Source organism: Somniosus microcephalus, chromosome 5, assembly GCF_052327205.1.
Source record: "Somniosus microcephalus isolate GS21.2 chromosome 5, FLI_Smic_1.0, whole genome shotgun sequence".
In the NCBI taxonomy this organism is placed as follows: Eukaryota; Metazoa; Chordata; class Chondrichthyes; order Squaliformes; family Somniosidae; genus Somniosus; species Somniosus microcephalus.
Genome location: NC_140991.1, coordinates 88,961,206 through 88,984,757, shown reverse-complemented (window position 1 = coordinate 88,984,757; position 23,552 = coordinate 88,961,206). Strand labels below are relative to the sequence as shown.

The 23,552-nt window shown below is 48.3% G+C and overlaps 1 protein-coding gene across 1 annotated transcript in view; it reads right to left on the bottom strand.

Moving 5' to 3' along the window:
- Positions 1-1,144: 1,144 nt before the first annotated feature.
- The window catches only part of LOC147117187 (leucine-rich repeat and death domain-containing protein 1-like), a 71,701-nt gene continuing 49,293 nt past the window's right edge, over positions 1,145-23,552 (bottom strand). Inside the window, exon 5 of the mRNA XM_085989346.1 lies at positions 1,145-1,862. Coding sequence (XP_085845472.1) covers positions 1,682-1,862 — 181 coding nt within the window. The 3' untranslated portion in view covers positions 1,145-1,681. The remainder of the gene's footprint in view (positions 1,863-23,552) is intronic.

The following is a 23,552-nucleotide window of genomic DNA, read 5'->3' as shown; positions in this document are numbered from 1 at the left end:
TGTTTTATTTTGTTAATCGTGGAGTCTGTGTATTATTTACAATACAACCCACAGACTTAACACCTCCCATGGTGGAATAGCCTGGCCAGTGTGTCGCCCTGATCTTGTGTGCACTGCCTCCCATGGTGGAATAGCCTGGCCAGTGTGTCGCCCTGATCTTGTGTGCACTGCCTCCCATGGTGGAATAGTTTGGCAAGTGTGTTAAGTGCAGAATGTGCAATTGATGTTCATGCCCATCCCATCGCTGCTGGATGAGGGCTGGCCATTAGGGCTTTCAGGTCCCTTTGCCCATAATGTGAGGTGCACATGCAAGGATGAGGAGGTCACTGGAAAGGGTACTCACCCTGACAATGCGAGTGAGGTCATTAAACTTTTTGCGGCATTGGACACCGCTCCTGGGGACCTCGCTGTTGGCTGACAGCTTGCTGGCGACATGCCTCCAGGCTCTCCTGTAGACACGGAACGGCGCCTTCTTGCCATTGTCCGGGTACAAAACATGGCGCCTCTTCTCCACAGCACCAACCAGCACACTCAGATCACGCTCTGAGAAGCGCTGCGCACGTTCACGGGCCTTCTGCATGGCTTCAGGCGCTATTTGGGTCCAGCAGCAGTGTTCAGGCCTAGCTGGAGGGCTCCACTATCCAGGGCGTGGCAGCAGACACAGTCGACCCTTCCCCCTTAAGAGCTGGCCGGCGCCAGGGTGTCTGTTGTCAATCACGAGATGGCCGCACCTGCGCTGCGCCCGGCCTTGGCGCTATTGATCAGCACCTCCGGCTTAGCGCCCAAAGAGAGGCGTCCAGCACCAGTTTTAGCGCTCGAGCGAACTCTTAGGGCGAAGCTAATGAATATTGGAGAAGTGGCCTCGATTTGGCGGCGGGCGCAAACTTTAGCGGCCGCCCCACTTTACCGCCCCAAAAGTGGCTACAATGAATTTCTAGGCCCAAGCTTTTAGTCACCTGTCCTAACATCATCTTCTTTTAGCTCGGTGTCAATTGGTGTCTGATTATGCTACCGTGAAGCGCTTGGGATGTTAAAGGCACTGTATAAATGCAAGCTGTTGTTGTAATTTAATCATCTTAGCTTATGTTCTATGGAAAAACGAATGATTAGGAAAATAAGCTGCTGAAGCATGAATACTGTAACAAAGATTTTATTCTTTAACTTAACACTGGGCATTAACTGATTACTATTTCTCTGGTATTAAGTATTTTACTGTAAAAACAGATTAGCAATTCTAAACATGGGGTAAAACAGTAGAAATATGAATTCTGCAACCTGTTGTTCATGTTTAACATAACAGCATAAACCAGTGAAAGCTTCATATTCAAGTTATGACATTCATGTGTTTAAACCTAAATGTTATGTGCAGTATTTTGAAGGCAAAATCATAATTGCTTAGAGGCACAATTAGGATTTTTTCTGTTGAAAAGTATTTGTTTTGAACGTGATACAATTTTCATCATCGACCAATGTGACATGGTGATGGATTTTTTTTAAACTAAAAGTTAGTAGCTAAAATGCCTATTGATTACACTGGCATATGATATTACAAATGTTATTAAAAAGATGTGCCAGGTAGAATGATTTAATTTTAATACCTTTTTTGCAGAGGCCTTTTGTCATCTGGACAAAAACATTCTTTCTAATGTCATAACAGAATCATCATATGTGTGCAACACATTTAGAATTTGATAGCTTGTGTACAAGTTCTTAAGGATTTGATTTTAGAGGATAGCGTATACAAGTCTGCTCTATCCAGTGTCCGAATTAACTCTTCTGTTGCCTCAGCAGGTTCTAGTGTAGCTACACGGTGATTTTGCCACCAGGATAGAACTGGCTTTATCTTCTCTTCCAATGGTATCCTAAATGAAAGGAAAACAACTTCTTAGCAATAGTGTTAAACAGCCAAGTAGATTTTCCCCTTTTCTCAATAAATTAATCTATATTACTTTGTTCATTAATTAATTACTGTTTATAAGAGTTCCTCTTCCCCCAAAAAGTGACACTGTTCCCCAGGTGAGAGGTTATAAGGGTGACCTGCTCCCAGGCCTTTACCAGTAGTACCTCTAAAATGGCCACTGCGAGGTGCTTGAAAGTAAACTGGGGAATCACAGATAGTTACAGATGAAGAAGGCCAATCAGCTCCTCATAATTCAGTCATCCAGAAAAACCCTAACATCTCCCCATTTCAACATCGAATTGATTCTTAAAACATTCCAGGGTTTCTGCCTCCACTACTCTTCCGAGAATTCTATTTCATATGTTGATCACTTTTTGTGCAAAGAAGAACTTCGGAACATCAGTCCTAAATTTATCTTTTACCAATTTGAATCTATGCCCACTTATCCTACTTTCATCAGGTTTACATTTTCCAGGTTTACATTTTCCACCCCCCTAATTATGTTATAAACCTTTATAAGATCACTTCTCAGACACTTCCTTTCTAGGCTAAAAAGCCTGTATTTCATCATGACTTTGACACAAGGGATCAGCCCTATATCTCTTATCTGCACTGTCTCTAGTGTCTCTTGTTTCTTGCCAATGAGAACTGGACACAGTGCTCCAGGTGCAATCTGAGCATTGCACTTTACAGTTTGGTCACAACTTCCTCTGACTTGTATTCTACTGCTTTGTCTATGTACTTCAACATCCTATTAGCTTTGTTGATTTCTGCTCTCCACTCGTTGGACATGTCTCTTTTGGCTCCATCCTTAGCTATTTCAATGTCATTCAGGGAGTACACTGCTTTGCTTGTTATTTCTTCCTATGTGGAATATTTTCCACATAGTAAAACTGAAGTCAATGGGAATCGGGGGGAAAACTCTCCACTGGCTGGAGTCATACCTAGCACAAAGGAAGATGGTTGTGGTGGTTGGAGGTCAATCATCACGGCCTCAGGACATCTCTGCAGGAGTTCCTCTGGGCAGTGTCCTAGGCCCAACTATCTTCAGCTGCTTCATCAATGACCTTCCCTCCATCATAAGTTCAGAAGTGGGGATGTTTGCTGATGACTGCACAGTGTTCAGTTCCATTCGCAACTCCTCATATAATGAAGCAGTCCATGCCTGCATGCAACAAGACCTGGACGACGTTCAGGCTTGGGCTCATTAGTGGCAGGTAACATTCATGCCACACAAGTGCCAGGCAATAACTATCTCCAACAAGTGAGAGTCTAACCACCACCCCTTGACATTCAACGGCATTACCATCGCCAAATCCCCTACTATCAACATCCTGGGGGGTCACCATTCACCAGAAACTTAACTGGACCAGCCACACACATACTGTGGCAACAAGAGCAGGTCAGAGGCTAGGTATTCTGCGGCGAGTGTCTCACCTCCTGACTCCCCAAAGCCTTTCCACCATCTACAAGGCACAAGTAAGGAGTGTGATGGAATAGTCTCCACTTGCCTGGATGAGTGCAGCTCCAACAACATTCAAGAAGCTTGACACCATCCAGGACAAAGCAGCCCGCTTGATTGGCATCCATCCACCACCTTAAACATTCACTCCCTCCACCATCGGCGTACCATGGCTGCAATGTGTACCATCTACAAGATGCACTGCAACAACTCGCCAAGGCTTCTTCGGCAGCACCTCCCAAACCCGTGACCTCTACCACCTAGAAGGACAAGGGCAGCAGGCGCATGGGAACAACACCAGCTCCAAGTTCCCTCCAAGTCACACACCATCCTGACTTGGAAGTATATCGCTGTTCCTTCATCATCGGTGGGTCAAAATCCTGGAACTCCCTCCCTAACAGCACTGTGGGAGTACCTTCACCACACGGACATCAAGCACTCCACTTCCTTCTTAGAACGCTAACCCCAAATATCGGGGTGGTGCGATCTGCAGCGCTACGCACTGGGCCACTTAGTGCTGCTGCATGGAAGGGCTCTTCCCCCCTTATTAAAGGGGAGGGCCCATGCACACAACTCTGCGGGGCCCTACCTGGACCTGGGGGTGGGGTGCTGTGCCAGCAGCGTGGCACTCAAGAGGAGTGCTGGGCTGCCAGATCGTGGCACGGACCCCATGTTCAAAGACACAATGGGCGGTGACAAGTAAGTCGGTTGATTTATTTTTTCCCCACCCACCATCTCCCCTTTAATTTGCGCCCCGCAAGCCTCCTGGTGCTCTGTTCTCGCCTCCTGAATTGGTTGCTGTCATCGCCCAATTTTGCAGGCGGGGCGAAGTCCTGGGGGGGGGAATTTTTTGGGAGGTCAGCGGGCGCAGTCGGTGGTGGGTCGGCTGGGAATTTTTTTTTTAACAGCGGGTCGGGACCGGCTGTCAACCCGCCACCATGCGCCTTTCCCAAATGTTGAGTCTGTCAACGCTGAGCAGACCCGACACGCAGCGGCGGGGGAGGCAATTCAAGTCATTATGACCATGTTAACACACCACTAAGAACTATTTTGAGCTCACCTTCAGAGTTTACCAGGTCGCCCACGGGGTCCGCGCTGCTCAGGTGTCTTGTCAGGTAAGCAGGGTGGGAGTTGAATGGCCATGGAATCATCACATTACTTGACAGCTGCAAATGTGCTATAAAAACTCCCATCTCACAGCTGTTCACTTTCCAAGCTCAGAAGCTGTTGCTTACTGCATTTGGAAGACAGATTGAGCTTTATGCAGGTTGCAAGTGTTTGGAGTAAACTTTCTATCCAGTGTCACCTCCTTGGAACAACTTATCTCACCATTGACAGCTTGCTTCTGTCATCTCTACTTCACCTGCCAGCTATTCCATCAGCATCGGTGCGGTTTTAACTATTCCACCTTGGTCCTCAGAATCCCACCACGATCAGCCCCAGCACCAGGCACACCAGCAGCACCAACAACAACACCAACCTTCTCCGCAATCAACTGATGCTACACAGGACAGAGGGCATCAGCACCTGACTACATTGCTGCCCAGGACGCCAGGGGTAGCCTCATCATGGTCAGATTTACTTCACTTGACACTGTACACCCTGGCTGCCACATGATGCGCCAGGTTGGCACCAACCCACACCAACACCATAAAGCATCCCTACAATACCCAAGCCATTCCTTTCACACTCATGACCATTGCGGGAGGTACCTGCAACTCACTAAGTCACTTCCAAAGGTGCACACAGATCTGTCCAAGAACACACAGTGTTGAAAATAAAGGTTTCAATGTTTGACAGCACATTATCAGAAACTTCACATGAACATTGGCTAAAACACACAAGTGCCTACCCTTGTGTGTTGTTGGTTGGTATGATTGAACTAGGATGAGGGTGAGTGTGAGGGGTGGCTAGTGAGATGGGGAAGTGATAATGTAGATAGAGAGAGAGGGATGGGTGGAGGTGCAAGGTAAGTTGGTGTGAGTAAGGATGTGCAGGAGTAGGGTAGGGAAGGCAGAATGATGGGGATGTGATGAGTGGCACAGTAGAATGAGGTTGAGTGTGGCTTTGCAGTAACATTTAGTGATCTACTGAGATCATTGAAAGGTTTACGCCACTGCAGCCTGGTCCCCCTGAAGACTTCCCTGCTTGTGTCCTCCTATGCAATGTGCAATCAGGCTGCGCTGGTCTCCTGGGGAGGTCTCTTCTGCCCATTGGAAGGGAAGAGAACCTCCCTGTGTGCTGTGACTCACTCCATAAGCACCTTTGTGCAGTGCTTGTCAGTGTTTGCAGCACCTCAATGCTGTAGAACACTGACAGCACAACTGTCAAACTAAATTTGCGCATGGTCCCTTTAAGGAAACAGGCTGATGATGCGTCATCAAATGACATCATCAGACCCGCTTCCTTCAATTGGCCGGCAAACGTGCTGGGCGGGCTTAACGAGCTCAGTCAAGGGAAAATCTTTTTGGACAGCGGGCTGGAGCCAGCAGCAAGGCAGGGACTTGCCACCGACGTTGCCCGCCACGGAAAAATCAGCCCCATATAATCAATTATTTCACTGAAATGGAAAACTAATGAGTCTGTAGTTGCATGTGTCTATTTTGCCCCCCTTTTTGAATATGGGCACCGCATTAGTCTGTTTCCAATTTACTGGTACCTCACCAGTTTCTAGTGACAATCTCATGATTGTCAATGTCTCTCCATCTCCCCCCTAGTTTCTATCAACACAGTGGAATAAATACCATTTATATATTCATATATTCCTGGGGACTTAGTCATTTTGAGCCCTTTTAGCTTGTTTTTGGACTTCCATCATATTTTTATCAAAGTCACTGATTTTACTTTGGTTATCTCTGTTTGGGGAGGGCATGTGGCTCATGTCTTTCCCTGTGCATTCTTGGAGGAAGCAATAATTCAGTACATTTACTATTATCTGTTCATCCTCAATCTGCATCCTTTAGAGGGTTTGCCTGTTCTCTGGCTGCCCTTTTATTGTTGCTGTATAAAAAGATGTTTTTTTATTATTGGGCTTAGCCTCTGCTGCTATAATTTTTCTAGGTTCCTCTTTGTTCTTCTGATCACCCTTTTAGTTTGTTTCTGCGTTTTCTTATATTCCTACCCCTTCCACTTCCTCCTTACATGATTTGTAGAGTTTGCTTTTCCTCTTTATTTCATTATTTCAGGTGAACACCAGATTCCTTGACAGCTCCCACAATACTTCCATCCTCAGACAGTCCATCACTGATTGAAGAAGGGAAGGGATTGAATGAATGTCCTGCTAGGGGACCTTGGCTACCCAGTGTTGCCATGGTTAATGACACCCCTGAAGACTCCTTATAATGCAGCATACCAGTGATACAATGAAGCTCATGCGTCCATGAAAGTCACAATTGAAAAAATGATTGTATTTCTGAAGAAGAGGTTCTGAAGCCTGGATCATTCAGCTGGTAATCTTCAATATAAACTGGGGATGACATGCAGGATCAAAATCACATACTGTGTGTTCATTAACCTAGCAATTAACAGGTACATCCAAACTAGAGGGTCATAAAGTGGAATGGCCAGAAGAGGAGCTGGAAGATTTACCATAGGAGGAAAACAGACCCTTGAGAGAATACTTGGCAGTAAGGCTCCAACTGGTAAAACCATTCAGAGAAATCTAATCCTAGAAACTTTCTTATACATATGTCATCCAGCATTATACCTACATTCTATCCCTTCCTCTTGACTGGGGAATTAATAATGGGAAACAGGGAAATAGCAGAGACTTTGAACAAATATTTTGTAAAAAGCATCCCAATAATAATAGATAATCAAGGGGCTGTAGGGAGGGAGGAACTTAAAACAATCACTATCACTAGAGAAAAAGTACTAGGCAAACTAATGGGACTAAAGGTGGACAAGTCCCCTGGACCTGATGGCCTGCTTCCTAGGGTCTTAAAAGAAGTGGCTGCAGAGATAGTGGATGCATTGGTTGTAATCTACCAAAATTCCCTGGATTCTGGAGAGGTCCTAGCGGATTGGAAAACCGCAAATGTAACACCCCTATTCAAGAAAGGAGGGAGACAGAAAGCAGGAAACTATAAACCAGTTAGCCTAACATCTGTCATTGGGAAAATGCTGGAGTTCATTATTAAGGAAGTAGTAGCAGGACATTTAGAAAATCATAATACAATTAAGCAGAGTCAGCGTGGTTTTATGAAAGGAAATCATGTTTGACAAATTTGGTAGAGTTCTTTGAGGATGTAATGAGCAGGGTGGGTAAAGGGGAACCAGTAGATGTAGTGTATTTGGATTTCCAGAAGGCATTCGATAAGGTGCCACATAAAAGGTTACTGCACAAGATAAGAGCTCATGGGATAGAGGATTGGCTGACTAACAGAAAACAGAGAGTCGGGATAAATGGGTCATTTTCAGGTTGGCAAACTATAACTAGTGGGGTGCCACAGAGATCAATGCTGGGGCCTCAACTATTTACAATCTATATTAATGACTTGGATGAAGGGATCGAGTATACTGTAGCCAAATTTGCTGATGATACAAAAATAGGTGGGAAAGCAAGTTGTGAGGAGGACACAAAGAATCTGCAAAGGGATATAGATAGGCTAAGTGAGTGGGCAAAAATTTGACAGATGGAGTATAATGTGGGAAAATGTGAGGTTATCCACTTTGGTCGGAAGAATAAAAAAGCAAAATATTATTTAAATGGCGAGAGACTACAAAATGCTGCAGTACAGAGGGATCTGGGGGTCCTTGTACATGAAACACAAAAAGTTAGCATGCAGGTACAGCAAGTAATTAGGAAGGCAAATGGAATGTTGGCCTTTATTGCAAAGGGGGATGGAGTATGAAAGTAGGGAAGTCTTGCTACAACTGTACAGGGCGTTGGTGAGACCACACCTGGAGTAGTGCGTACAGTTTTGGGCTCCTTATTTAAGGAGGGATATACTTGCATTGGAGGCAGTTCAGAGAAGGTTCACTAGACTGATTCCTGAGATGAGGGGGTTGTCTTTTGAAGAAAGATTGAGTAGGTTGGGCCTATACTCACTGGAGTTTAGAAGAATAAAAGGTGATCTTATTGAAAGATATAGGGGGGAAAATTTGGTTGCTTTGCACCTCCCGTTAATGCCCTAAGAGGGTGCTAATGGGGTGCAAAGTAACTAACGCCTGGGCGTGGCAATGTTTGCGCCACTCGCGAAATTGACCAGACATTTTGCGGTGGCGCTAAACACTACCGCCACGATCTCCTGCGCCCACAGATCGTGACGTCAGTCGAGTGTGCAATGCCCCGGACCGGATATTGAGTGGCTCCCCCTGCCTTTCTGCCTGCCACTAGCAACGACAGGTTGAGAGGAATGTTTTACAGTAGGGAAGGAACTGGGGGAGCACTATTTAAAGGCGACCACTTCCTGCCTTTTTTGTCGGCGAAATTTTTGCACCACGCATTCTGAGAGAGAGAGAGAGACTTCTGGAGAGATTCAATGCTGTGTGAAGGAGTTTTGGGTACTGAGCAGCACTTTGCAGGTTCATTTTGATTTGACCTTCCTTGCATCGATTTAGAAGAGACTATGGGGGCTGCACTCTGAACTCTTTCCCTGGGCCTCTCCATTGTTCTTTCCAGCAGATTTGATGTACAGGTCTCTCCAGGCCGAGATTCAAGGCTGCAATGAGCAGGGTGTGGAATGGAGAGCAAGATCGACCCTCCCCTTTAAGAACTGGCTGGCGCCAGTGTGTCTGTGTTCCATTGCTGACTAACATCACATGAGCTTCGCCAGTGCTCTGAGGTAGCGCCTTGCTCCTCGGTGTTAGCACCTTAAGAGAGGTGTGTAGCGCCTGATTTAGAGCTCCAATCACCTCCAGGGGTGATAGAAGCCAAGTTTTCAGTTGGAGGCGATAATTAGCACCAGGCGCTAAACTTTGCGTCTGGCCGATAATTGCGCCCCAAACGGGGCAATACCAAATTTCTCCCCCATAAGATTCTGAGGGGGCTTGACAGGGTAGATGCAGGGAGGATGTTTCCCCTCATGGGGGAATCTAGAACTAGGGGGCACAGTTTCAGGATAAGGATTCGTCCATTTAAAACAGAGATGAGGAGGAATTTCTTCTCTCAGAGGGTCGTGAATCTTTGGAATTCTCTACCCCTGAGAGCTGTGGAGGCTGGGTCATTGAATATATTTAAGGTGGAGATAGACAGATTTTTGAACTATAGGGGAGTCGAGGGTTATGGGGAGCGGGCAGGAAAGTGGAGTTGAGGCCAAGATCAGATCAGCCATGATATTATTGCATGGCGGAGCAGTCTCGAGGGGCAAAATGGCCTACTCCTGCTCTTATTTCAAATGTTCTTATATTCTTGACCTTCCTCTGCAAAGAAATCATCCTAGAAAAATCTACACAGAATTCCTCCATAGCCACTACCAACTACCTCTAAAATTCAAATCAGTCCCAGAAGCTGGTCTTTTAAACTCACTTTCATCTTCACGGTAATGTCTAGCAACACTGGATGACAGTTTTATATTGGTGTGATTAAGATTCAGTATAAATCAGGAGTCAGCCTTGGCTCAGTGGTAGCACTCTCGCCTCTGAGTCAGAAGGTTGTGGATTCAAGTCCCACCCCAAAGACTTGAGCACATAATCTAGGCTGACACTTCAGTGAGGTGCTGTCTTTCAGATGAGACATTAAGCCTAGGTGCCGTATGTATTCTCAGCTGAATGTAAAGGACCCCGTGGCAGGGGATATTCTCTGGTGCTTTGGCCAACATTTATCCCTCAGCCAACAGCACAAAAACAGATTTCTCTCAGTGCTGTTTGTAGCACCTTGCTGTGCACAAGTTGGCTGCCACATTTGCCTACATATCTGTAGTGTATGTACCTTTAAGGGGAGAACTACTTTTTACAGCTCCTTTATACTGTAGTACCGGCAGTGACCACACCTGTATCTAATCCTGAGTAGGGATCTGTACAATTAGTTTTAGAGTAACCCTCATCCAGGAAACACCTGTTGATTGTTCCCTGCAGTCTCTTGTCTAATTATTGAAGGACACACAACATCAAGATACACGGATCTAACATTGGCGACGAGAAGATTCAAACCTACCTGCAACTCTGCATCACCTCCCAGGGATTCGCTCATGGAGAACAGTGAAAGAAGAAGGCCGAGTCCAGAAGCACGGGCGTCGACCATCCAGCGGAGACTTGAGCATCGCAGGGGAGGCTGTTGAGAGCTGGGCTTGGTTCTCCAGTCACGGTGGTCCAGCGAAACGGGCTGGCAACAGGTACGGCGCAGACCCTTCCCGGACAGCGGCAGCTAGAGCCGACCGACGGCACAGAAAAAGGCCCAGCAGCGTCGACGGGAGAAGAGAGAGGGTAGAGCGCACAGGGCGCAGCCGGTGTTCAGGATTGAGCGGCGTCGACGGGAGAAGAGAGAGGGTAGAGCGCACAGGGCACAGCCGGTGTTCAGGACCGAGCAGCGTCAACGAGAGAGGGCAGAGCGCAGCCGGTGTTCAAGGGCCGAGCAGCATCAATGAGAGAGAGAGGCGCGCAGGAAAATGCGCAGAGCGCAGCCGGTGTTCAAGGGCCGAGCAGCGTCAGCGGGGAAGAAAGGGAAGAAAGGGAGACGTCATTTTGAGCCGTAGCGGAGAAGAAGGGAGAGCGCGGGAGACGCCATTTTGAGCCAGTCTAACCGCACCCAAGGATGACGAAGAGTGGCAGTGTCACAGCGTTTGACAATGAAATCGAAGATTGGACGACATATGTCGAACGCATTGAAGTGTACTGCAAGGCGAATGAAGTGCCAGATGACAGGAAAGCGCTGGTATTGTTGAATTCAATGGGTGCAAAAATGTATGGCTTACTGCGAAACCTAGTAACCCCAGAGAAGCCAGTGGAAAAGGATTTTGAAAACATAGTGTCAATCCTACAGGACCACTTAGACCCCACACCGCTGCTGATAGCGGAAAGATTTAAGTTTCACAAAAGGAACCAGCATAAAGATGAAAGTAATGCTGAGTTTTTAACGGAACTGCGCAAGCTATCGAAACACTGCCAGTTTGGAACGGGACTAGCAGATACTTTAAGGGACAAGTTTGTGTGTGGGCTTCAAAGTGAAGGAACCCAGAAACGGCTTCTATCAGAAAAGGATCTTACGCTGGACAAGGCTTTCAGCATGGCAGTATCATACGAAGCAGCAGCACGGGGCGTGGCAGAGACACAATGGAGACCGCAAGAATATGGCACAAATTAAATGTCATACGGAACAGTGAAGTGCTATCGCAGCGGCAGAACAACACACGACCATAAGGATTGCTGGTTCAAGGACCAAGTGTGCAGACAGTGTGGAAAAGTAGGACACATAGCAAGAGTCTGCAGGTCAGAAAAGAAAACCAGCAGCAAGAAATCCCCACAGGAGAAGTACAAGAAGGTACATAAGGTGACGGAGAGTAGTTCAGACGAACAGAAAAGTGATACAGACTCTGGAAGCAAGGAGCCAGGTTGTCTGAAACTACATAATGTGATCAAAACGGAGGATCACCAAACTATCTGGGTCACGCTCAAGATAGCCGGAGTCCAAGTGAAAATGGAATTGGGCACAGGATCAGCCCTAACAGTCATAAACCGAAGGGACTACAAGCGGCTATTCTCACATATACCCTTGAGAGATACAGAGATTGTCTTGAAGACGTACACGGGGCAAAAAGTCTACCCCAAAGGAAAAATAAGGGTGAACGTTATATATAACGGCAAGGAAACCCCAAAAGTGGACCTATATGTATTGCCAGATGGAGGACCACCACTACTAGGACGTGAATGGATCCGGAAGATACAGCTAGAGTGGCATTCCATACAAGCACTGACTGTAGATGCCAAAAAGGATGACGACGTCACACCTGGACGACTGTCAAAAATGCTAACTGACGCACAAGTGTTCCAGGAGGGACTCGGAACACTAAAAGGCATAACAGCGATGATCAAAATAGAGGAAAATGCAAGCCCAAAGTTTTTTAAGGCCAGACCTTATGCGATCCGCCCAGCCGTCGAAGCAGAGCTGGAAGGTTTCGAACGTTCAGGAGTACTGTCCAAAGTAGACTGGAGCGAGTGGGCTACACCCATCATTCCTGTAATGAAGAGGTCGTTGAGTAATACGCCTGGGGAACCAAAGAAGGTTCGCATCTGTGGGGTCTTTAAGGTGACAGTGAACCCAGTCCTTCACACTGTACAGTATCCGCCTCCGCGGATTGAAGATATTTTCACCTCGCTATCTGGAGGGAAATGCTTCACTAAGATTGATCTGGCCCAGGTGTACCTGCAAATGGAGGTAGAAGAAGCCTCGAAACAGTACCTTACGATCAACACTCATAAGGGTCTCTACCAATACAACCGGCTGGTGTTCGGGGTAGCATCAACTCCGGCTATTTGGCAAAGGGCAATGGATCAAGTCCTGCAAGGGATTCCAGGGACCCAGTGTTATTTGGACGACATCCTGGTCACGGGCGAAAATGACAGTGATCACCTCGCCAACCTGGAGCAGGTGCTCACTAGATTGAAGGAATATGGGCTCCGAGCTAATCGCCACAAATGCGAGTTTTTCCAGAAGCAGATCTCGTATTGTGGCCACGTTATTGATGAAGAGGGGTTACATAAATCCCCTGAAAAGATTGAGGCAGTAGTCAAGGCTCCAGCACCGGAAAATATGTCACAACTGAGGTCGTTCCTCGGGCTGGTGAACTACTACCATAAGTTCTTGCCGTATTTGTCTACAGTACTACACCCACTGAACACCCTACTGCAAACGAGGGTACCATGGAAGTGGAATGACGAATGTAAATGAGCTTTCCAGAAGTGCAAAGAATTGATCACATCAAAAGAGGTGTTGGCTCATTTCAACCCAGCACTATCAATTCGGTTGGCGTGTGATGCATCACCCTATGGCATTGGAGCAGTGCTGTTGCATAAATACCCGGATGGCTCGGAGAAGCCAGTAGCCTTTGCGTCTCGGTCACTAACCTCAGCCGAGCGTAACTACGCCCAGATTGACAGGGAGGCCCTCAGCCTAGTGTGGGGAGTGAAAAAGTTCAACCACTATCTGCACGGGCAGAAGTTCACCTTGCTGACTGACCACCAACCACTTGTTTCCATCTTTAATCCAAGGAAGGGCGTTCCGGTGATGACTGCGCAACAGCTACAAAGATGGTCCCTTTTTCTAGGGGCGAACCAATATGAAATCGAGTATAAGGGCACGAAGCAGCATGGAAACGCTGATGGGCTATCACGCCTGCCACTGCCTACTGCAGAGGAAGCACCAGCAGTGGACCCTGTCGAAATATTTTATTCGACTATAATTGAACGCTTGCCAGTAACTAACGCTGATATAGAGAAGGAGACCCGAAATGACCCGACACTGTCTCGGGCATATGACTTGACGGTGAAGGGATGGCCAACACATGGCGACTCACTGTTGCCAGCATTCTCATCCAGAAGAGAACAGCTGTCAGTATGCCAGGGGACCTTGATGTGTGGATCCCGAGTGGTAATTCCACCCAAGTTAAGGGAGAGAGTGCTCAATGAGCTTCACGAAGGCCATCTGGGAGGGGGAAAATGAAAAGCCTTGCTAGGGCTTATGTGTGGTGGCCGGGGATCGATCAGCAAATCAAGGGCCTGACAAAGAGCTGCTCAGGATGCCAGAAGGTCCAAAATGCACCACCACATGCCCCTCTACACCCATGGGAGTGGCCCTCACCTCCATGGCAACGGGTGCATATTGATTTTGCTGGTCCATTCATGGACTCAATGTTTTTAATAGCAGTGGAAGTGCACTCGAAATGGCCTGAGGTGATCAAAATGTCCTCCACCACCACGGAGAAAACTATTGCAGTCCTACGGACCATATTTGCCAGGAACGGCTTGCCAGAGCAGATTTGCTCTGATAACGGACCACAGTTTGTGTCCGAAGAGTTTCGAAGATTTATGAAAAGGAATGGGGTAAGGCATTACACATCCGCCCTGTATCATCCAGCCACAAATGGATTGGCTGAGAGGTTCGTACAAACCTTTAAAAAAGCAGTAAGGGCCATGTGCGATGACGACATTCCACTGCAGCATAAGGTGGACAATTTCCTGTTAGCCTACAGAAATGCGGCACATGCAGTCACCAACCAGACCCCAGCCATGATGTTCTTTAACCGAAGGTTGAGATCTCGTCTGGATTTGCTCAGACCAAATGTACGAAGAGATGTTGAGAATAAGCAATTCCAGCATATCATTGAGAAGCCGACAAGAAGCTTCAGTGTAGGGCAACCAGTCTTGGCCCGCGACTACCGAACAGAGAAATGGCAACCAGGGACGATATGCACACGGCAGGGGCCACTAATGTACACAGTGGATGTTGGGGAGAACATTGTGAGACGCCATGTTGACCAGATCCTAGAGTCACAGGAACGAGTCAGCCCCATGTCTCGTGTACCTGGTGATGACCCCGACATACAGGTAGCATCTACCCCAGAAACAGTAGCATCGGAAGCTGATGAACCAACTGACGACAGGGGGCCAGAATCGCCTCCGCACCAAGAGCAAGACACTCAGGAAAGGCGCTATCCGGAAAGGATCAGGAAGCCTCCCCAAAGACTGAATTTATAAATAGACTATTTTCAGTTAATGTTGCATGTTAAAAGTGTTAATTGTAATTAGTTGATATTTTATTGTTAAATGAATGTTATGGTACTGTTAATCTAAAAGGGGAGGAATTGTAGTGTATGTACCTTTAAGGGGAGAACTGCTTTTTACAGCTCCTGTATACTGTAGTACCGGCAGTGACCACACCTGTATATAACCCTGAGTAGGGACCTGTACAGTTAGTTTTAGAGTAACCCTCATCCAGTAAACACCTGTTGATTGTTCCCTGCAGTCTCTTGTCTAATTATTGAAGGACACACAACATCAAGATACACGGATCTAACAATATCAACAGTGACTAAACTGCAAAAGAGAAGCCCTCTCAGGTGGACAAAAATGATGCCATGGCACTATTTCAAAGAAGAACAGGGGAGTTCTCCCCGATGTCGTGGCCAATATTTATCCCTCAACCTACATCACTAAACAGATTATCTGGCCATTATTCACTGCTATTTGTGGGACCTTGTGTGCAAATTGGCTGCTGAGTTTCCTACATTACAACAGTGACTACGCTTCATAAGTGCTTAATTGGTTGTAAAGCGCTATGGGTGTCCTGAGATCATGAAAGGTGCGACACATGCAGTCACCAACCAGACCCCAGCCATGATGTTCTTTAACCGAAGGTTGAGATCTCGTCTGGATTTGCTCAGAACATTAACTGAAAATAGTCTATTTATAAATTCAGTCTTTGGGGAGGCTTCCTGATCCTTTCTGGATAGCGCCTTTCCTGAGTGTCTTGCTCTTGGTGCGGAGGCGATTCTGGCCCCCTGTCGTCAGTTGGTTCATCAGCTTCCGATGCTACTGTTTCTGGGGTAGATGCTACCTGTATGTCGGGGTCATCACCAGGTACACGAGACATGGGGCTGACTTGTTCCTGTGACTCTTGCTTTTCTTTAAATGGCAAAAATGGGTTGGATGGTGTCATTGTGTCATTACTATCATATTTGCAAGCACCTTCCCAAAAATGAGTGGGCACTGGCCAAATGACAGCAGAAAGTGGGACAGGCACTAAAGTCTGGGGGATCTGGTGGACTGTTTCTTTGCCAAATTTCCCGGTGCTATCCACCTGATAGGCACTACAATACATCAAGGGGGAGAAATTCAGTTGGTTGCGCCACCCATTAGCGCCTCTCGTGAAATTGAGCGGACATTTAGCAGCGGCGCTAAACCGCAACGCCCACTCAGCTGCGCACGCAGATCCTGATGTCATTCCAGAGTGCAACGCCCTTGGGGCGCCCTGGACCGGAAATTCAGTGGCGTCCCCCTCCTTTCCGCCTGTCGCTCCCAATGACAGGTTGACTGGAACGGTTCCCAGTCGCTGTGGGGCTGGGGGGGGGCGCTATTTAAAGGGGGCTCTTCCTGGCTTCTTTGTGGTAGCCATTTTTGGACCACTCCTTCTGAGAGAGAGAGAGAGATTTGCAGAGAGACAAAGGGAGAGAGCTTTCTGCATTGAGTCAGCGCTCGCTGAGGTACTTTTGGCTTCTGACCAGAACTTTGTAGTTGCTTTGCTTTTTCACCGACATAACTTTGAGTGGCCACATACTATGGGGCTGCAATGGATGGGAACGTCGTGCTTCTCCATTACATTGAGAGGGCACAGAGACGCAGAGAGAGAGTGGCAATCATGGCCAGATGGAGGGGGGCCAACAGGCGTCGGCACACGAGACCTTACGCTCCCAGGGTTTTCCGCCAACAGTTCTCATACATCAATATGTCTGAGGAGTAGTGTTTTCAGAGGCTTCGATTCAGTAAGGAGGTGGTCACTGAGCTCTGCCACCTGCTTCAGCCAGATCTGCAGCCTCAACTGAGGAGCAGGACGTCTCTGTCGGTGGCAGTGAAGGTAACAGTGGCTCTCAACTTCTATGCCACCGGCTCCTTTCAATCCGCTACTGGGGACATTGCCAATATCTCCCAGTTCGCGGTGCATCGCTGCATCCGTCAAGTCACGAATGCTCTCTTTAAAAGGAGACGACAGTACATCTCCTTCCCCATGACCCCGGACAAGCAGCAAAAACGCGCAATGGGCTTTGCGAGAATAGCGGGCTTCCCCATGGTGCAAGGCGCCATTGACTGCACGCATGTGGCTTTGCGGGCACCGCAAGAGAATGCCGAGGATTTCCGCAACCGAAAGGGGTTCCATTCATTGAACGTCCAGTTGGTCTGTGACCACAAACAGCTGATACTTGCTGTCAATGCCCACTTTCCAGGCAGCAGCCATGAAGCCTTCATCCTGCGCCAGACTTCTGTGGCAGACCTTTTCGAGGCCCCGGCTCACCCAGGAGGCTAGCTTCTCAGGGACAAGGGCTATCCTCTGTGCACCTGGCTGATGACCCCGCTCCGTTCGCCCAGCACCCCGGCTGAAGAACGATACAATGAGAGCCATCAAGCTACCAGGAACATCGTTGAGCACATAATCGGCGTGCTCAAGCAACGGTTCCGCTGTCTGGACCATTCCGGAGGAGCCCTTCAGTACTCACCTGAGCGAGTCTCCCACTTCGTTGTTGTGTACTGCATGCTGCATAACCTGGCAATCCTCAGGACTCAGCCAATGCCACCAGACATTGGAGCACCAGCAGAGGAGGAGGAGGAGGAGGAGGAGCAGCAGCACCAAGACGGGAGGGAGGCACAAAGTGCAAGGGCCGTCTGTCAGCGGCTTATAGCAAGTCGCTTCTAGGCCCCCTCTGAGGGAATGGCTTCTGCCATTCAAAGAACCTGAATGGAACCGTGCCGCAACCCCTAAGCCGGTCAAGGCAACAATTAGTTCAAAAAGCAAACATGCACATTCTGAATAAAGACACTTCTTTATTTAACAAACTGTGTACTCTTCCCGCATAACAAAGTAATAGAAGAAACCCCCAAAAAAACAGTCAGTCACATAACTGGCTCTCACAGCCTGGAGACAATGACCAAAACAGTAACACAAATATGACCACGATCCTTGGCCTTCAATAAAACAATTAACAACATTTTGCCACATCTCCTACTTTTTGCCCTTCGAGGGTGATCTGCTTCGCTTGCGAGATTGGCCCCTTCCCACCCTGCAGCTCCTCCGTAATGGGACCCCAGTGGCTGCAGCAAGGCTGGGGGAAGGCTGCTGAGTGTCAGAAACTGAGACTGCAGATGCGCTTGAGGGACGGCCTGGACCAGCTCTGGGCCTGGAGGGCCCGGCTGCTGACTGCTCCAACTCTGCATGGGCGGCAGCAGTCTGTCCTACAGGTGGTGACAGCTGCAGTGGAGAAGTGACAGTGCTGGCAGCAGGAATGCTGTCATCCTGAGAGAGGACAGCAACTCCCTGTTCAGCCGACACACTGGCACTCCCACGGGGCAGCACTGCAGCATGCGGAGCAATCTGCTGGAGCACAGATTGCTGGCCTGCTGCGGCGTGGTGAGGGCCCCGGGGAATCCTGCCCGATCCAGCGAGGGTGGCAGCAGTCAGTGCTCGTGTGGCCTCAATCTGCGTCTGCATGAGACCAGCCACTGACTGCATTGCAGCACTTAGCAATTGCGTGGCAGCCGCCTGTGCTGCGCCGATGTCCTGGACAATCCTTGCCTGTGCTGCGCCGAAGTCATCCTTGCCTGTGCTGCGCCGAAGTCCTGGACACTCGTGACTCAATGGAATCTGGCATCCTTGCCACTGCAGCCATGAGCTCAGTGTGCCTGTGCTCCGCCTGGGCACTTATTTCAGCGAGGAGCCGCACCTCTTCTGCGCTCACTGTAGCAGGACTCGAGGTGATACTCTTCCTCCAGGGAGAAGCTTGCCCCCGAGCTTCCCTACCCCCCTCGCGTTGCTGCAGCCCGCTGGGCCCCGGAGCTTCACCCTCCTCAGACCATTCCCCCCTGCTCCCCTCCAGGGAAGACGTGTCCCCATTATGGCCATGGGCTGCCTCGGCTGATGGTCCGGCTTCCTCCTCGTCGTCGCCTTCAGAATCACTCACAGTGGCAGCTTGAGGGCCCGCCTCCTCACCTGGTGAATCAGCATCTGAAAGCAAGGAGGTACAAGAGTGGCTTTAGCGTGAGGACAGGGTGGCAGCAAGGGAGGCATGAGTACTGCGATGTACTGATTTGGCTCGAAAGTGGCAAAGGATACTGGTGTGAGGAACAAGTGGAAGGAGAGAGGTCAAAAAGGTGATGACCTTACCATTGCTGTCCATAACAGGGTCGGCATCTCCAGTGGCGACGGGGCCAAGCATCCGGCCTGCCATAATCCGTTGGACTTGCTGCTCCAGATCGGTCAGGGCTTGAAGGTGAGGCCGGCCTCCCCCGGTCCATTGCTGCAGCCTCCTATTATGCGCCAGCTTGCCCTGCAAGAGAAAGGACGGGCTCTGAGTACAGTCTGCCACCCTGATCTTGGCTGCAATGCCTCACATGGTCGAATAGCCCTTACAGTGTGCAGCCCTGATCTTGGCTGCACTGCCTCCCATGGTCGAATAGCCCTTACAGTGTGCAAAGTGCTAAATGTGCGTGTGAGTTTCCTGAAAGTGCCATAGGTGTTCGATGAGGGCTGGGCATTGGGGCTTTCAGGACCCTTTGGCCATAAAGTGAGGTTGAGATGCAGGGATGAAGAGGATTCTGAAAAGGGCACTCACCCTGATGACCCGAGTGAGGTCGCTGAACTTCATCCTGCATTGCACAGGTGTCCTAGGCACCATACTGCTGGAGGTCGCTCTGTGAGCCACCTCCCTCCAAGCTTTTCGATAGTCGCTGGGCAGCGGCATCCTGCCACTGTCTGGGTACAGGAGAGATCACCTGCACTCCACCGCGCCAACCAGAGCCTCCAAGGCCCCCTCGCTGAATCGCTGCGCTTGCTCCCTGGCCCGCTCCATGGTCCTTGGCTTAAGTATGTGGCAACAGGTCTGTCCAGGCTGAGATTCAGGGCTCCGATGCGCAGGGTGTGGCTGCAATTCAAGATCGACCCTCCCCTTTAAGAGCTGACCGGCGCCAGCGTGTCTGTGTGCAATCGCTAACTGACAGCACCTGCGCTGCACTCGCCCTCGGAGGTAGCGCCTCGCTCCTCCGGCTTAGCGCCTTAAGACAGTCGTGCAGTGCCTGTTTTAGCGCTCCAAGCACCTCCTGGGGCGAAGCAGGCCAATTTACCAGTAGGTGGCGATAATTTGCGCCGGGTGCAAAATTTCGCGCCCGGCCGATACTTACGCCCCAAACGGGGCGATACCGAATTTCTCCCCCCAAGTCTCTAGAGGTTACACTGAAGCTCTATCATGCATTGATCCGATCACATTTGGGATCCTATATTCAATTCTGGTCATCTCATTACAAAAAAAGAACATATATAAGAGTGCGTTCTGATATCTCACCCAACTGACAGTGAATATTGCAAAAAAATGCATAAGGGGCAGGGGAGAGATTCAGTACATAAAATAAAAGACATTCAAAAGTTGCATTCCAATTTTAGGAACATAGGAACAGGAGTAGGCCATTCAGCCCCTCGAGCCTGTTCCGCCATTCAATGAGATCATGGTTGATCTGCGACCTAACTCCATATACCCGCCTTTGGCCCATATCCCTTAATACCTTTGGCTAACAGAAAGCTATCAATCTCCAAATTAAAATTAACAATTGCTCTTAGCATCAATTGCCTTTTGTGGAAGAGAGTTCCAAACTTCTACCACCCTTTGTGTGTAGAAGTGTTTCCTAATTTCACTCCTGAAAGGTCTGGCTCTAATTTGTAGATTATGTCCCCTCGTCCTAGAATCCCCAACCAGTGGAAATAATTTCTCTCTCTCTACCTTATCTGTTCCCCTTAATATCTTGAAAACTTCGATCAGATCACCCCTTAACCTTCTAAATTCTAGGGAATACAACCTTAATTTGTGTAATCTCTCCTCGTAATTTAATCCTTGAAGTCCGGGTATCATTCTGGTAAACCTATGCTGCACTCCCTCCAAGGCCAATATATCCTTCCTAAGGTGTGGTGCCCAGAACTGCTCACAGTACTCCAGGTGTGGTCTAACCAGGGTTTTGTATAGCTGCAGCATAATGTCTACCCCCTTGTATTCTAGTCCTCTAGATATAAAGGCCAGCATTCCATTAGCCTTTTTGATTATTTTCTGTACCTGTTCGTGACATTGTAATGATCTATGTACCTGGACCACCAAGTCTCTTTGGACCTCCACTGTTTTTAGCCTTTCACCATTTAGGTAATAAATATAAGATGGTCATTAATAAATCCAATAAAGAATTCAGGAGAAACTTCTTTAGCCAGAGAGTGGTTAGTATGTGGAACTTGCCACCTTTTTAGGTCCAAAGTGGATGACCTCGCATTTGCCTACATTGAAATCCATTTGCCACAGTTTTGCCCATTCACTTAATCTGTCGCTATCCCTTTGTAATTTTATGCTTCCAACTACACTGCCTACAGTGCCACCTATCTTTGTGTCATCGGCAAATTTGGATATATGACTTTCTATGCCATCAGCTAAGTCGTTAATAAATATTGTGAATAATTAAGGCCCCAACACAGATCCCTGCGGGACACCACTAGTCACCTCCTGCCAATTTGAGTCCCTACTGCCTGTCTCCTGCCGCTCAGCCAATTTCCTAACCAGGTCAATAATTTGCCCTCAATTCCATGGGCTTCTACCTTAGTTAACAGTCTCTTATGTGAGACTTCATCAAATGCCTTCTGGAAGTCCATATAAATAACATCCATAGACATTCCCCTGTCCACTACTTTAGTCACCTCCTCAAAAAATTCAATCAGGTTTGTCAGGCATGACCTACCTATCACAAATCCATGCTGGCTCTCTCTGATCAACTGAAAATTTTCAAGGTGTTCAGTCACCCTATCCTTAATTATAGACTCTAGCAATTTCCCAACAATAGATGTTAGACAAACTGGTCTATAATACCCTGGTTTCCGGCTCTCACCATTTTTAAATAGCGGAGTGGCATGTGCAATTTCCCAATTGAAAGGAACGGTTCCTGAATCGAGAGAACTTTGGAAGATTATAGTCAGGGCATCTATTTTTTTATTCATTTATGGGATGTGGGCATCGCTGGCAAGGCCAGCATTTATTGCCCATTCCTAATTGCCCTTGAGAAGGTGGTGGTGAGCTGTCTTCTTGAACCGCTGCAGTCCATGTTGTGAAGGTACTCCCACAGTGCTGTTAGGTAGGGAGTTCCAGGATTTTGACCCAGCGACGATGAAGGATCGGCGATATACTTCCAAGTCAGGATGGTATGTGTCTTGGAGGGGAACTTGGAGGTGGTGGAGTTCCCATGCGCCTGCTGCCCTTGTCCTTCTAGGTGGAAGAAGTCGCGGGTTTGGAAGGTGCTGCCGAAGAAGCCTTGGCGAGTTGCTGCAGTGCATCTTGTAGCTGGTACACACTGCAGCCACAGTACGCCGGTGGTGGAGGGAGTGAAGGTTTAAGGTGGTGGATGGGGTGCCAATCAAGTGGGCTGCTTTGTCCTGGATGGTGTCGAGCTTCTTGAGTGTTGTTGGAACTGCACTCATCCAGGCAAGTGGAGAGTATTCCATCAGACTCCTTAATTGTGCCTTGTAGATGGTGGAAAGGCTTTGGGGAGTCAGGAGGTGAGACACTCACTGCAGAATATCTAGCCTCTGACCTGCTCTTGTTGCCACAGTATTTATGTGGCTGGTCCAGTTAAGTTTCTGGTCAATGGTAACCCGCAAGATGTTGATGGTGGGGGATTCAGCGATGGGAATGCCGTTGAATGTCAAGGGGCGGTGGTTAGAATCTCGCTTGTTGGAGATAGCCATTGCCTGGCACTTCTGTGGCGTGAATGTTACCTGCCACTTATTAGCCCAAGCCTGAACGTCGTCCAGGTCTTGTTGCATGCGGGCATGGACTGCTTTGTTATCTGAGGAGTTGTGAATGGCGTTGAACACTGTGTAGTCTCAGCGAACATCCCCATTTTGGACCTTATGTTGGAGGGAAGGTCATTGATGAAGCAGCTGAAGATGATTGGGCCTAGGACACTGCCCTGAGGAACTCCTGCAGCGATGTCCTGGGGCTGTGATGATTGACCTTCAACCACCGACACCATCTTTTTTTGTGTTAGGTATGACTCCAGCTAGTGGAGAGTTTTCTCCCCGATTCCCATTGACTTCAATTTTACTAGGGCTCACACTCGGTCAAATGCTGCCTTGATGTCAAGGGCAGTCACTCTCACCTGCAATGTGCACACCTACTTCCTTTAAAATCCTGGGAATGGAAACCATCTGGTCCTGGGGATTTGTCACTCTTTAATGCCATTATTTTCTTCATTACTGTTACTTTACTTATATTAATCCTGCTGAAAGAGTATCAGGAGTTAGGATCTAAATTAAAAAGCAGGACCTCGAGGGTAATAATCTCTGGATTATTGCCTGAGCCACATGCAAATTGGCATAGAAGCAGACAGATCAGGAGAATTAACACATGGCTAAAAGGCTGGTGTGGGAAAGAGGGGTTCCTTTTCATGGGACACTGGCACCAGTTCTGGGACAGGAAGGAGCTGTACCGATGGGACGGGTTCCACCTGAACCGGGATGGGACCCGTGTC